We start from the raw sequence: 12,882 nt of genomic DNA on the forward strand, positions 1-12,882 counted from the left end.
GTCAAAGGATGTGATCTGATGTGTTAGATTTTCTCTCTCCTGTTCAATATGGAGTTTTGCATCTTAGTTTCTTTGGGCTGCTATAAGAAAATACACTAAACTAGGTGACTAACAAATAACAGGATTTTACTTCTTACAGTTCTAAAGGCTAGGAAGTCTAAGATCAAGGAGACACCATATTCTATGTCTAATGAGGCTCACTCTCTGCTTCATAGATAGCATCTTCTTGCTGCAACTTCATATGGTATAGGGGTTGAACAAGCTCCCTCTTTTATAGGGGTACTAATCCCATTCATGAGGACGCCATCCTTATGACCTATTCACCTCCCAAAGGCCCCACCTCTTAATACCACCACATTGGGGATTATGCTTCAACACAAGTATTTGTTTTTTGTTTTTGTTTTCAACATAAATATTTGGAGGGTAACCATTCAGATCATAGTAGTACCAGTATCCAAAACTGCCACCAAATAGTTTGTTGTAAGTTAAGATAATTGCAGAGCATCACTTAACTTGAAAAGCATTTTCTAAAATGTCCAAATATTAGACACAGTTGAATATCCCATAGATATATATCTATTCAGTGTGCAATTTTGATTCATTGGCTTATTTAGTTATATATTGTGACGGTAACAATGCTCTATTTGGGCCGGGCGCCGTGGCTCACGCCTGTAATCCCAGCACTTTGGGAGGCTGAGGCGGGCAGATCATCTGAGGCCAGGAGTTCAAGACCAGCCTGGCCAACATGACGAAACCCTGTCTCTACTAAAAGTACAAAAATTAGCCGGGCGTGGTGGGGCGTGCCTGTAATCACAGCTACTCAGGAGGCTGAGGCAGGAGAATTGCTTGAACCCCGCGGAGCTTGCAATGAACCCAGATCACGCTATTGCACTCCAGCCTGGGCAACAAGAGTGAGACTCCGTCTCAAAAAAACAAAACAAAAAACAATGCTCTATTTGACATGTCTCTTTTTAACTGGTGACAAATACTTGTAAGAGTCTAAAAGAGACTAAGAGTACTTTCTTTTGCTTTTTCTCCCACATGGTCTGACCAACAAAGAAAACTCTATGACTGCTAGATTAACAAATAACTTCAGAGTCTGCTCATTTAAATAAATGTTATTTAAGTAACATTTAAATAAATAGTGTTAAATTGGCATCTGGAATTATGTGTAAAATATTTCAGAATCTCACTTAGTAAGTCCTTCTCAGATTATATCTAGTTGTTTTATCCTGAAGTCCTCATTTTGAGAAGCCTGCCGTGATACAGAAGGAGGCCACTGGTGTAGCATAGTCACAGACTACTTGCTCAGCCCCGTGGGTGCTCCCTTCTGCCTACCCCTGACTTTAGCCACACCACAATATTTCTGCTTTTTTGAAGGTGACACCCATTTTCTTATTGCCCAGAATGCTATTTGGCACTCTTCCCACTCCCACCCATAATATTATTTATTCTGTGCGCCTTAGGCTTTTTATTCATATCTCTACTGCAGCATTTATCATCTTATAATGTGTGTTTTACTGATAATCAAGTGAAGTGATTCTTTACGCTATTTTTTTTTATGGATGGACAATACACACATAGGATTCAAAATTCAAAGACCATAAGAAGTTACAATGAAAAGATCCTCCACCCATCCCTGTCTGTAGGACATCCAACTTTCTCTTTCCTCAGAGGCCACCACTGATAGCAATTTATCCAGTATCCTTCCAAAAATATTTTACATTTATACACACACACAAACACACACACAAAATTCTACTGCACATTATCCTGTATCTTGCTTTTTTTGCATTTGACAGCAAATTTTGGAGATCATCCCATTATTAGCACCTGGAGAAGCCGTATAGTATACACTGGTTATAAATAGGGATTCTGAAACCAGATTCTGGTTTTGAATCATGTTTTCACTACTCATTACCTGTTACAAACCTAAGTAACAAACATAGAGGCTCTCTAAAGAAAAATACATTTATTTGGGAATAAAGCATTGTAATGGGAATCCATATGCTATAAAGTACATGTGTATACAAGGAGGTAAAGGAAGACAAAGGTTTTTTAAAAAAAAAATAAGGAGGGTTACAATAACAAGTGCGATGCCAGTCCAAGGTTGGGAAGGCAGTTGTTGGACAAATGGTCTTGTAGAAGTATTTTTTTTGTGTGTAAGGTTTTGATGGCCTGTGTTTATGGTTGTGGCTCTTACCATCTTTTGTGATAGTTTTTGTTATTAGGCATACAAGCGTGAGAACCTTCTCTTTATGGCCTTTCTTGGCTCTGTGTCAGGATTTTCTTAACATTAGTGATTTCATTTTGATTGACAACTTTCCCACTGTACAATTTCACACTTTAGGCAATTTACTCGAGCTCTCTGAACCCCCATTTTATGATCTGTAAAACAGGTGTAAAAATAGTAATTTATCACAAAGTTGTTATGAAAGCTAAATGATTTAACGTGTGTAGAGAGCTTTTTAGGACATTATCTGGCACACAATAAGCAGTAAATAATTATGAAAAAGAGCCTTCTTATTTTTTGCTAGATAGAATGATGTACTGTAATTTATTGCTAATCAGTCAAATTGCTTCAGTCTTATACTACAAACAGTGCTGCTGGAAACCCCTGCATATATTATTTTGCATATTTTCAAAAATAGTAAATTCCTAGGGGTGAAATTTCTGATGTAAAGATAGGTGCATTTTAAAATTTTGACAGGTATTACCAAATTTTCCTTTATGAAAGCACTACCAATTTGTGGGGCCACCAGCAATGATTGAGAATTAAGGTCTGGGAGGCTTATTCAGGATTTTCCATTCCTATAGCAGAATACTATGACTGGCCTATGGTGAATAGTAGATGCTTAATAAATGTTAGTAAATTGGATGGTAAATAGTATACGAAAAACAGTTGGGTTTGGGTGAAAACAAGAAAAACTTTTAAAAATCTACTCTGGCATCTTTTGCTAGCAGGCATTGACAATTAGGAGAAGGCAAGGTGTTAACTTTTACTGATCCCCCACTTTTTTTTTTCTGAGACAAGGCCTGGCTTTATCACCCAGGCTGGAGTGCAGTGGTGCGATCTCAGCTCACTGTAAACTCCGCCTACCAGGCTCAAGCCATCCTCCCACATCAGCCCCCTAAGTAGCTGGGACAACAGGGGCGCGCCACCACTCCTGGCTAATTTTTGTACTTTTTGCAGAGACGGGGTTTTGCTATGTTGCCCAGGCTGGTTGCGAACTCCTGGGCTCAAGGGATCCGCCCGCCTCCACCTCCCAAAGTGCTGGGATTACAGGCATGAGCCACCGCGCCCACCCCTCTAGTTTCCAATTTAGTCGGAAAGATTAAAAACGCCAGCCTTGTTTCCCTAGTGCTGTTTTTGGTTTTTACCTCGGGTCTTTTGTCGTGCCTTAAAATCATGTCTGGTTGCGCAAGTGAGGGAAAGGATTGGGTAAAGGGGGCGCCACCGCAAGTTGCTGTGCAACATCCAGACATCACCAGACCCACCACCTGGAGCCTGGCCCGGCGGTGTCAAACGCATTCTGGTCTCATCTTTTTAGAAACCCGTGGATGCTCAAGGAATTTCCGGATAACGTGATCCCGGATGCGCTTGACTTACTTACACGGAACGAGCAAAGCGCAAGGCAGTCCATGCTAAGGACTTAGTTTATGCCCTCAAGCGCAAAGGTCGGACCCTCTATGGTGTTGGCAGTTATATGCACGTACCTCATGTACATTTCACCTTAAATGGCTTTCAAAGAGCTAGATTAATTTAGTGGATAGATCAAAATGATTTATGACCCCTCGCCCCCCAGTGATAGGAAGAGCGAACCAGCTCTTCTTTAGATAATAGTGAGTGGCTCTGAAAAGAGCCTTTGGGTTGGACAAGACCTTGAGAATTTACTTGGAGCTGGTGTACTTGGTGACGGCCTTGGTGCCCTCCGACACCGCGTGCTTGGCCAGCTCCCCCGGAAGCAGCAGGCGCACGGCGGTCTGGATCTCCCTGGAGGTGATGGTCGAGCGCTTGTTGTAGTGCGCCAGGCGGGAAGCCTCGCTTGCGAGGCGCTCGAAGATGTCGTTGACGAAGGAGTTCATGATTCCCATGGCCTTAGAAGAGATGCCGGTGTCGGGGTGGACCTGCTTCAGCACCTTGTACACGTACACGGAGTAGCTCTCCTTGCGGCTGCGCTTGCGCTTCTTGCCATCCTTCTTCTGGGCCTTGGTCACCGCCTTCTTGGAGCCCTTCTTCGGGGCGGGAGCAGACTTGGCCGGCTCGGGCATAATGAAACAATACTGGCAAAACCAAAACAAGAACTTGGTCTCCTCTCTTTATATAATAGTTTATGCGGCCGAGGTAGTGGGAAGGTCTCTGCTGATTGGTGATTATCCGTGGATGACGTCAGATGCCAGTTTTGCCCAATCAAAATAGGTATCCTGCATACTCGAGTCCTATTGGTCTAAATAAAAATAAAACGTTAGCCAATCGCACAGCTTCCTTTTCGCGCCTAGTAGAGGCTATAAAATGTACGTTTTTCTAATTTCACTTCAGTCTTTCTTGACCGTATAGATAATAGGCCTTTTGCCATGTCTGGGCGTGGTAAGCAGGGAGGCAAAGCTCGCGCCAAGGCCAAGACCCGCTCTTCTCGGGCCGGGCTTCAGTTTCCCGTAGGCCGAGTGCATCGCCTCCTCCGCAAAGGCAACTATGCGGAGCGGGTCGGGGCTGGAGCGCCGGTGTACCTGGCGGCGGTGCTGGAGTACCTGACCGCCGAGATCCTGGAGCTGGCTGGCAACGCGGCCCGCGACAACAAGAAGACTCGCATCATCCCGCGTCACCTCCAGCTGGCCATCCGCAACGATGAGGAGCTCAACAAGCTTCTGGGCAAAGTCACCATCGCACAGGGTGGCGTCCTGCCCAACATCCAGGCCGTGCTACTGCCCAAGAAGACCGAGAGCCACCACAAGGCGAAGGGCAAGTAGAAACCTGGATTAGTTTGCAGCAACTCAGTCCCAAAGGAACCAAAGGCTCTTTTCAGAGCCACCTACAATTTTGTGGAAGAACTGAGCACTATGTTTAATGTAATTTCTCGTCTTTACCTACTTCTAAACCACTCCAAAGGTTACGTAGATCAGTCTTCGGTGTCTTGGTTAGGTAGTGACAATCTCGTTAGCTTTTTAAAAAGCCTGGATAACATTAAAAGTATTAAACCCTCCTTCATCTTAAGCTTAGTGGAAGAAAATTTAGTTTTTCCTAAGCTGGCATTATCCAAGTATGTTGAATTCTATATGGTTCACCGTCGGGTTTTACTTTTAGTCTGTTGAGAAGCAAACATGTCTGCTTTGGGGCCAGATGTTTTCTGGGTCTTGGTAAATGACAAACCGAGCATTCGACGTTCAATCCAAATCTAGATCAACGACTTGGATTCTTCATTTCTGAGAAATATCTCTCGAATCTGTATAATTAATTGCATTTGAACATTAATGATTGAGTTGAGAATAATTATTAGATTAATTAGAACAGTTACTTATGGTGCCAGGTAGTTCTCTTTGAAGCATTTTCTGAAAATTCATTGAAATTAAAATTTCCCGAGCTTTCTCACCCCCAGCCACACAAATTGATTTCTTAGTATAGAGATGACTTAATTTGTTTCAGCATGGTAAATTCCACTTTTAAAATATCTGACTTGATGTTTTTAATCTGAATCAGATCTGGATATACGAATGTAATAGATTCTTAAAATGAATTACATTTCTAGAGTATTGGAAAAATAAGCTGCAATGGAATTACTTTAATCTAAAAGTGAAAAGTTCACATAAAGTTGTTTCTTTGACATTTTTTGGCCTTGAATTTCTCACATGCGAACCAGCTTTTCTTGGTTATAAAAATAGAAGTTTTTAAAATTTAAGTGGTCAAAAGATAGAAAATTGAGGGGACAGGTGTATAAGGCTATCCTGTCCAGTATTGCAGCCACTAGCCAATTGTGGATAGTGATGATTGGAAATTCCATAGCATGAATTTTATATAAAATACACATTGCATTTGGAAAAGTCAGTGCCAAAAAGTGTAAAATACCTAACAATTTTAATTTCGATAACATTGAAATATGTTGGCTATATTGGATTAAGCAAAATATTAAAAATTAATTTTTCCTTGTTTTGTTACAATGTTCTCCTAGATAAATGTAAATTACTTATATTGCTCTCATTTATTTCCACTGGAAATCGCTAGTATAGTGAACAACTGTATAGCGAAAATAGAAAATAAAATATGGAGACCATGAACTGCTAAGTCTGTCAGAGGAATAGGTGAACAACAAAAATTTGAGTCCTTCGCCAATCCGGTTACTGTTGGGTAGGCCTTCAGCATACTTTTGTCCAATCAGCTTCAGACTCTCACTATAAATAAGCGGCTAGCTTTCTCTTTCTCCTGAAGTGAATCTAGCTCTGAAGGCATGGCGCGTACGAAGCAGACTGCTCGCAAGTCCACCGGCGGCAAGGCTCCGCGCAAGCAGCTGGCCACCAAGGCGGCTCGGAAGAGCGCTCCGGCCACCGGCGGTGTCAAGAAGCCCCATCGCTATCGGCCTGGTACAGTGGCTCTCCGCGAGATTCGCCGCTACCAGAAGTCCACCGAGCTGCTGATCAGAAAGCTGCCTTTTCAGCGTCTGGTGCGTGAGATCGCGCAGGACTTCAAGACCGACCTGCGCTTCCAGAGCTCCGCGGTGATGGCGCTGCAAGAGGCATGCGAGGCCTACCTGGTGGGGCTCTTTGAGGACACCAACCTGTGCGCCATCCATGCCAAGCGGGTGACTATCATGCCCAAGGACATCCAGCTCGCACGTCGTATCCGCGGCGAGAGGGCTTGAGTCTCAAGGACTCACCGATTACATACCCAAAGGCTCTTTTCAGAGCCACCCACATGCGCGCTGAAAAGATCTGTTTCTCTCAGGAATTCTTCCTGGTACTTGTTTTGCCTGTAGTAGATAGGGCCCATTTCCAGACGTTATACAATCTGTTTCGTAAGACAGCCTGTCCCTTTTTGAATGCTAATTTTGGGAGTCTTAACATCTAATAATGTCCGGCATTTTCCCGTAAGCATTCAGTGTAGCCAAAAGTTCCTTCGTGTATTGCCCTCCCATCTCCGCAGCCAGGTTTTGACCGGATGGTGCTTCTAATTTTCTGCTAACCTGTACTGTGGTGTGTGTATATTTCTTGCCAACACGCCAGAAATAAAACTAAGGTTGTACTGAAGTTGGAAAAATTCAGGTTAATGTAGCTCATGCTGGCTAAAGTGAAACATTCTCCCCCCGCCCCCCGTTCCTAAGCAGTGTTAAGTTTTCTTTGAATTTTTTCAAGCCGGATTTTGGGCCTGCTTAAACCACTTAAATGTAGTTAATGACAGATGGTTTGAGGATTAAAAGTCGTCTGGAGAAAGCCCGCCAGAGAACATTCCCTTTGAAGCCCCATGTAAAAATACGTGTGGGAGAGAAAGTGTTTTCTCTGAATTCTGCTGACAGTGGCTAAAACTCTGAACTGTCAGGAGTATTCAAAATAAGACTGCCTTGTAGGTAAGCCTGTGGTAGTTTTTTTGAGCACAGGATAAAATACTTGAGTCTTTGCTTAAATGTTACCTTCTCATTGAGGCTTTGTATGACTAAATAAAATCTGTATAATCCCCACCTATTTTTTTCACCCTAGAATTTGTCACTATATGCTGTACCAGAGTTTGCTGATGTATTGCTTGTGTGTTCTAAAATACAGGCTCATGAGAGGAGGAACTTTTGTTTACTCGCATATCTCCAGTAACGTAGGAGCTTTTGATCAGTATTTGCTGGATAAATGAATGAATGCATGGGTATATAATAGTAAGGAGACATACCCACATGGAAAATCTCAAATGAAAGAAATACATCAGCTTGGTAGATATGCTCAAATCAGCTTCTTGTGGGCCAGGAAAGCCCTTACCTCATCCATTCTTGTATTCAGAATGCTAGATTTCTAAACTTTTCTTCTGTGAGCTCTCTAGCATTCTTATAAGTATTCAAGATTTTCCCTGGCAAATTGGCTTGTGTATGTGTGTTATCATCTCTGTCTCTCCTTAGCTTAACTTGTGAAGGATGTAAGTGGAAAGATCATAGTATTTTTACACTGAGTTTTAAAAAGCAGTTTTAATTCTCTATCTTGTTTCAGTTGGCTATTTATATATCTTCAGTTATTAGAATTGGTTACATTCTTAATACACTTTTTTGGAAATTTGATATCAAGATCACTACTGCAACATTCACAATCTGCTCATCCTCATCTTCTTGTGTGTGGGTTCATGATTTCATTATTTCCACATGTATGGAATTTAGAAAGATAAATAATTTATGATTAATATTTTACAAATTAAAATAATGCTTTAATACTTTTAATTGGAATCAACACCGTAAGCAAAACAAAATAGTTTTTCCTCTCTCAGAAATTAGCTTTCTTCTGGAAAGGAAGATACACTATTTTGGAGGGAAGCAGTGCCTCTAGGACACTTAGGGGCCCAACTGCTAAACCGATGGATATTGTTGAGTGTGTAAATAGTGCATTCCTTCTTTCTGTGCTGGGAAACTAAGAGCTAGTAATAAATCAGGAAGGGCTCACACAGAGACTGCCTGGTATGTACTAATCAATACTCTTGCTGGCTGGGTAGGGCATCCTCTCCTGGAGATATGCAGCCAACATACTCCCAGTTAAATTTCCAGTTATAATTACATGAGGAATTATTTATTTAAGGGACAGTGAATAGTTCTAGTTATGTGGAAATGAATACTCTATGTCTTTTCAAAACACTCCATGTACTGAATTACAATAGTCTGGTAACCATCCAACTCAGCTCATTTGTCAGGAGTTCATGACCAGCCTGACCAACATGGTAAAACCCCGTCTTTACTAAAAATACAAAAAATTTAGCCAGGTGTGGTGGCATGTGCCTGTAGTCCCAGCTACTCTGGTGGCTGAGGCAGGAGAATCGCTTGAACTCGGGAGGTGGAGGTTGCTGTGAGCCGAGATCACGCCACTGCAGTTCAGCCTGGGCGACAGAGGGAGATTCCATCTCAAAAACACAAAACAAACAAAGAAAAAATAAATTTTAAAAAAAGGACATAATTCTTGTGTCTGAATTTCCTGAGATGGCAAAACTCATAAGTGGCATAACAATCCTTTTCAAGGCCCAAAATAAAAGGACCTTGACATGCCCATACAGAAATATGGACAACAGGCCGGGCGCGGTGGCTCATGCCTGTAATCCAAGCACTTTGGGAGGCCGAGGCGGGTGGATCGCTTGAGTCCAGGAGTTGGAAACCAGCCTGGGCAATGTGGCGAAACCCCATCTCTCCAAAAAATAAAATTAGCCAAACGTGGTGGCGTGCGCCTGTGGTCCCAGATACTCAGGAGGCTGCGTTGGGAGAATCGCTTGTGTCCAGAAGTTGGAGGTTGCAATGAGCCGAGATCGTACCACTGTCCTCCAGCCTGGGTGACAAAGCGAGACCCTGTCTCAAAAAAAAAAAAAAAAAAAAAAAGGATAACATGAGGAACTGAGCTCACTATTCTCAAAATAGCCTTTGGCTTTTCTCAGAAGAGATATTTTTTTCTGAGTGTAGGTATTCACCCACTAGTGCTCTTGGAATCAATAAGTATTCAGAACCATCCTTACCATCGAACATCACCAGCTTGGACTACTATGCTTGGCCATCTACTTATCCAGCAGTTACTAAGTATTTAACTCACTTACTAATTGTAAGTGTTTACAGGATACATTTGTAACATAACACCCAGGTACAAAAAGGTTAATTACACACAGAATTAAACAGAAAAATATCAGAACACATACAATGAAGTTAACTATTATTAACATGTGATTTCAGCAGTACACTAACATAAATACATGTAATTATTGGGTCACTGCCGAACATGTATGTTTGAAAGACCCTTAATTGGAAAACTTCTAAGGCCAATTTTCTTTTTTATTCCAAACTCTTGTAAGTACAAAAATTAAAAATAGAAAACAAAACATGACCAATGTATACATTGGTAAACATAAAACTGTCTGGTTTTGTTTAAATATACCCATTGAGCAGCTCCTTTCCTAGAGGCCAGGAAATAGGGCTGAGGACTCTACCCTGTTTTCAACCTAGAGACTGTGAAACTGTAGAGAAACATACTGTCTAGTAGCAATCCATATACTTTTTCTAGTAAGCATATTAAAAACCGAATACTATACTATATTCCTTACAGCCCAGTGAGTTTCCCGGAATCATAAATAAAACCCACCAGTACCTACTATGTAACTCCCAGTAATATGCTTTGACTTTTGTCAAAGTTGTGTCCCAGTAAAATTCCTTCAAGATACCACAAACTGGCCTGGCGCAGTGGCTCACGCCTGTAATCCCAGCACTTTGGGAGGCCTAGGCGGGTGGATTACCTGAGGTCGAGTCAGAGACCAGCCTGGCCACCAAGGTAAAACCCCTGAAAACACGTGTTAGCAAACGTACCTTGTTAATATCTACATTAAGAACTAAAAAAAAAAAAAAAAAAAAAAAAAACCTTGAAATTCAGGCAACGTAAACAGGTTAAAGATTAAAACCGAAACATCATGAGTGTATTGTGGAGTGGTGAAGCAGCTGAAAACGGACTCGTGTCATCTTTTTATGATTGTTGAAGTGGCTCTGAAAAGAGCCTTTGTTTTTATGCGCTTTTCAACTCGGTCTTTACTTAGTCTTGTGGTGGCTCTCAGTTTTCTTTGGCAGCAGCACGGCCTGGATGTTGGGCAGGACGCCACCCTGTGCGATGGTGACTTTGCCCAGAAGCTTGTTGAGCTCCTCATCGTTGCGGATGGCCAGCTGGAGGTGACGCGGGATGATGCGAGTCTTCTTGTTGTCGCGGGCCGCGTTGCCAGCCAGCTCCAGGATCTCGGCGGTCAGGTACTCCAGCACCGCCGCCAGGTACACCGGCGCTCCAGCCCCGACCCGCTCCGCATAGTTGCCTTTGCGGAGGAGGCGATGCACTCGGCCTACGGGAAACTGAAGCCCGGCCCGAGAAGAGCGGGTCTTGGCCTTGGCGCGAGCTTTGCCTCCCTGCTTACCACGCCCAGACATGGCAAAAGGCCTATTATCTATACGGTCAAGAAAGACTAAAGTGAAATTAGAAAAACGTACATTTTATAGCCTCTACTGGGCGCGAAAAGGAAGCTGTGCGATTGGCTAACGTTTTATTTTTATTTAGACCAATAGGACTCGAATATGCAGGATACCTATTTTGATTGGGCAAAACTGGCATCTGACGTCATCCACGGATAATCACCAATCAGCACTGACCTCTTCCACTCCTAATTTGCACAATAACATTTAAATAAAGAGGACGAAACAGCCATAAGGTTGTCTTTTATTTTGTTTTCCACCATGCCTGAACCAGTCAAATCTGCTCCAGTCCCTAAAAAAGGCTCCAAGAAGGCCATTAACAAGGCTCAGAAGAAGGATGGAAAGAAGCGCAAACGCAGCCGCAAGGAGAGCTACTCCGTGTATGTGTACAAGGTGCTGAAGCAGGTCCACCCCGACACCGGCATCTCCTCCAAGGCTATGGGAATCATGAACTCCTTCGTCAACGACATCTTTGAGCGTATCGCCGGAGAAGCGTCACGCCTGGCGCATTACAACAAGCGCTCGACCATCACTTCGAGGGAGATCCAGACGGCCGTGCGCCTACTGCTACCCGGGGAGCTGGCCAAGCACGCCGTGTCCGAGGGCACCAAGGCCGTCACCAAGTATACCAGCTCCAAGTGAGCCTCTCGCTGCAGTAACAGGTCCGCCGTGACCCACACCCCAAAGGCTCTTTTCAGAGCCGTCCACGTTTCTCAAGAAAGAGCCAGTTCACTGATAAGTTTGTCTCCCATTAGGTACCCTTTGGGACTCGCTAAATACATATAAATGTACTTGTATATGTGGGGGTTTTTTTTGTTTTTTTTTTTTTTGTTGTTGTTGTTGTTGTTTTGAGGTGTAGTCTCACTTTGTTGCCCACCCTGGAGTGCAATGGCACGATCTCGGTTCACTGCAATCTCCCCCTTCTGGGTTCAAGCGATTATTCTGCCTCAGCCTCTCGAGTAGGTGGGACCACAGGCATGTGGCACCAGGCCCTGCTAATTTTTGTATTTTTAGTAGATACGGGGTTTCACCACGTTGGCCAGACTGGTATCGAACTCCTGACCTTAGGTGGTCCACTTGCCTCGGCCTCCCAGTGTTGGGATCACAGGTGTGAGCCACTGCGCCCGGCCCAAAATATTTTAAAGAGGATTATTAGCAAGTATGAGTGACCGTGGCTTAGGGAAGACACAATTCCCCCAAGACCATGAGAAAGTGGTTCTGAGGCAGTCAGAATGCAACTGTTTTGTACATTTTAGGGAAGCAGAAGTTATAGGTAAAGTCATAAATAAATATGTGGAGGGTTAGTCCAGGCGTGGTGACTCACGCCTGTAATCCCAGCACTCTGGGAGTCAGAGGCGGGCGGATCACTTGAGATCAGGAGTTTGAGACTAGCCTGGCCAACGTGGTGAAACCCCGTCTGTACTAAAAATACAAAAAATTAAAGGGGTGCAGTGGCACGTGCCTGTAACACCAGCTTCTCGGGAGGCTGAGGCAGGAGAATCGCTTGAACCCGGGAGGCAGAGGTTGCAGTGAACCGAGTCGTGATCGCGCCACTGCACTAACCTGGGCAACAGAGCAAGACTCTGTCTCAAAAAAAAAAATCGGTAAATCAAAGAAAATGAACTGGAAAAAATAATTGCTCTTAATATCACTGTGAATACCTAGTGAGTGTTCTGTAGATGTGTTACAGTTAAATTGCCAGAAATATTCTAGTTATGTTTAAATCAAT

At 43.2% G+C, this 12,882-nt stretch overlaps 5 protein-coding genes and 1 pseudogene across 5 annotated transcripts; 4 read left to right on the forward strand and 2 right to left on the reverse strand.

Moving 5' to 3' along the window:
* On the forward strand, positions 3,433-3,803 carry H4C10P (H4 clustered histone 10, pseudogene; annotated as a pseudogene).
* H2BC13 (H2B clustered histone 13) lies at positions 3,845-4,295 on the reverse strand. The gene has a single exon (NM_001377497.1). It carries the CDS (start codon positions 4,270-4,272, stop codon positions 3,892-3,894), a length of 381 nt encoding a protein of 126 aa, NP_001364426.1. The 5' UTR covers positions 4,273-4,295; the 3' UTR covers positions 3,845-3,891.
* Positions 4,296-4,575: 280 nt separating this feature from the next.
* On the forward strand, positions 4,576-9,123 carry H2AC13 (H2A clustered histone 13). Its single transcript, XM_054686648.2, has one exon. It carries the CDS (start codon positions 4,576-4,578, stop codon positions 4,966-4,968), a length of 393 nt encoding a protein of 130 aa, XP_054542623.1. The 3' UTR covers positions 4,969-9,123.
* On the forward strand, positions 6,441-9,123 carry H3C10 (H3 clustered histone 10). Its single transcript, XM_016955062.4, has one exon. The coding sequence runs from the start codon at positions 6,441-6,443 to the stop codon at positions 6,849-6,851; it is 411 nt and encodes a 136-aa protein (XP_016810551.1). The 3' UTR covers positions 6,852-9,123.
* Positions 9,124-9,271: 148 nt separating this feature from the next.
* On the reverse strand, positions 9,272-11,111 carry H2AC14 (H2A clustered histone 14). Its single transcript, XM_001138786.5, has one exon. It carries the CDS (start codon positions 11,109-11,111, stop codon positions 10,725-10,727), a length of 387 nt encoding a protein of 128 aa, XP_001138786.1. The 3' UTR covers positions 9,272-10,724.
* A 303-nt stretch (positions 11,112-11,414) lies between these two features.
* Positions 11,415-11,795, forward strand: H2BC14 (H2B clustered histone 14). Its single transcript, XM_016955064.3, has one exon. It carries the CDS (start codon positions 11,415-11,417, stop codon positions 11,793-11,795), a length of 381 nt encoding a protein of 126 aa, XP_016810553.1.
* The last annotated feature ends 1,087 nt before the right edge of the window (positions 11,796-12,882 follow it).

Source organism: Pan troglodytes, chromosome 5 (assembly GCF_028858775.2).
Source record: "Pan troglodytes isolate AG18354 chromosome 5, NHGRI_mPanTro3-v2.0_pri, whole genome shotgun sequence".
Lineage (NCBI taxonomy): Eukaryota > Metazoa > Chordata > Mammalia > Primates > Hominidae > Pan > Pan troglodytes.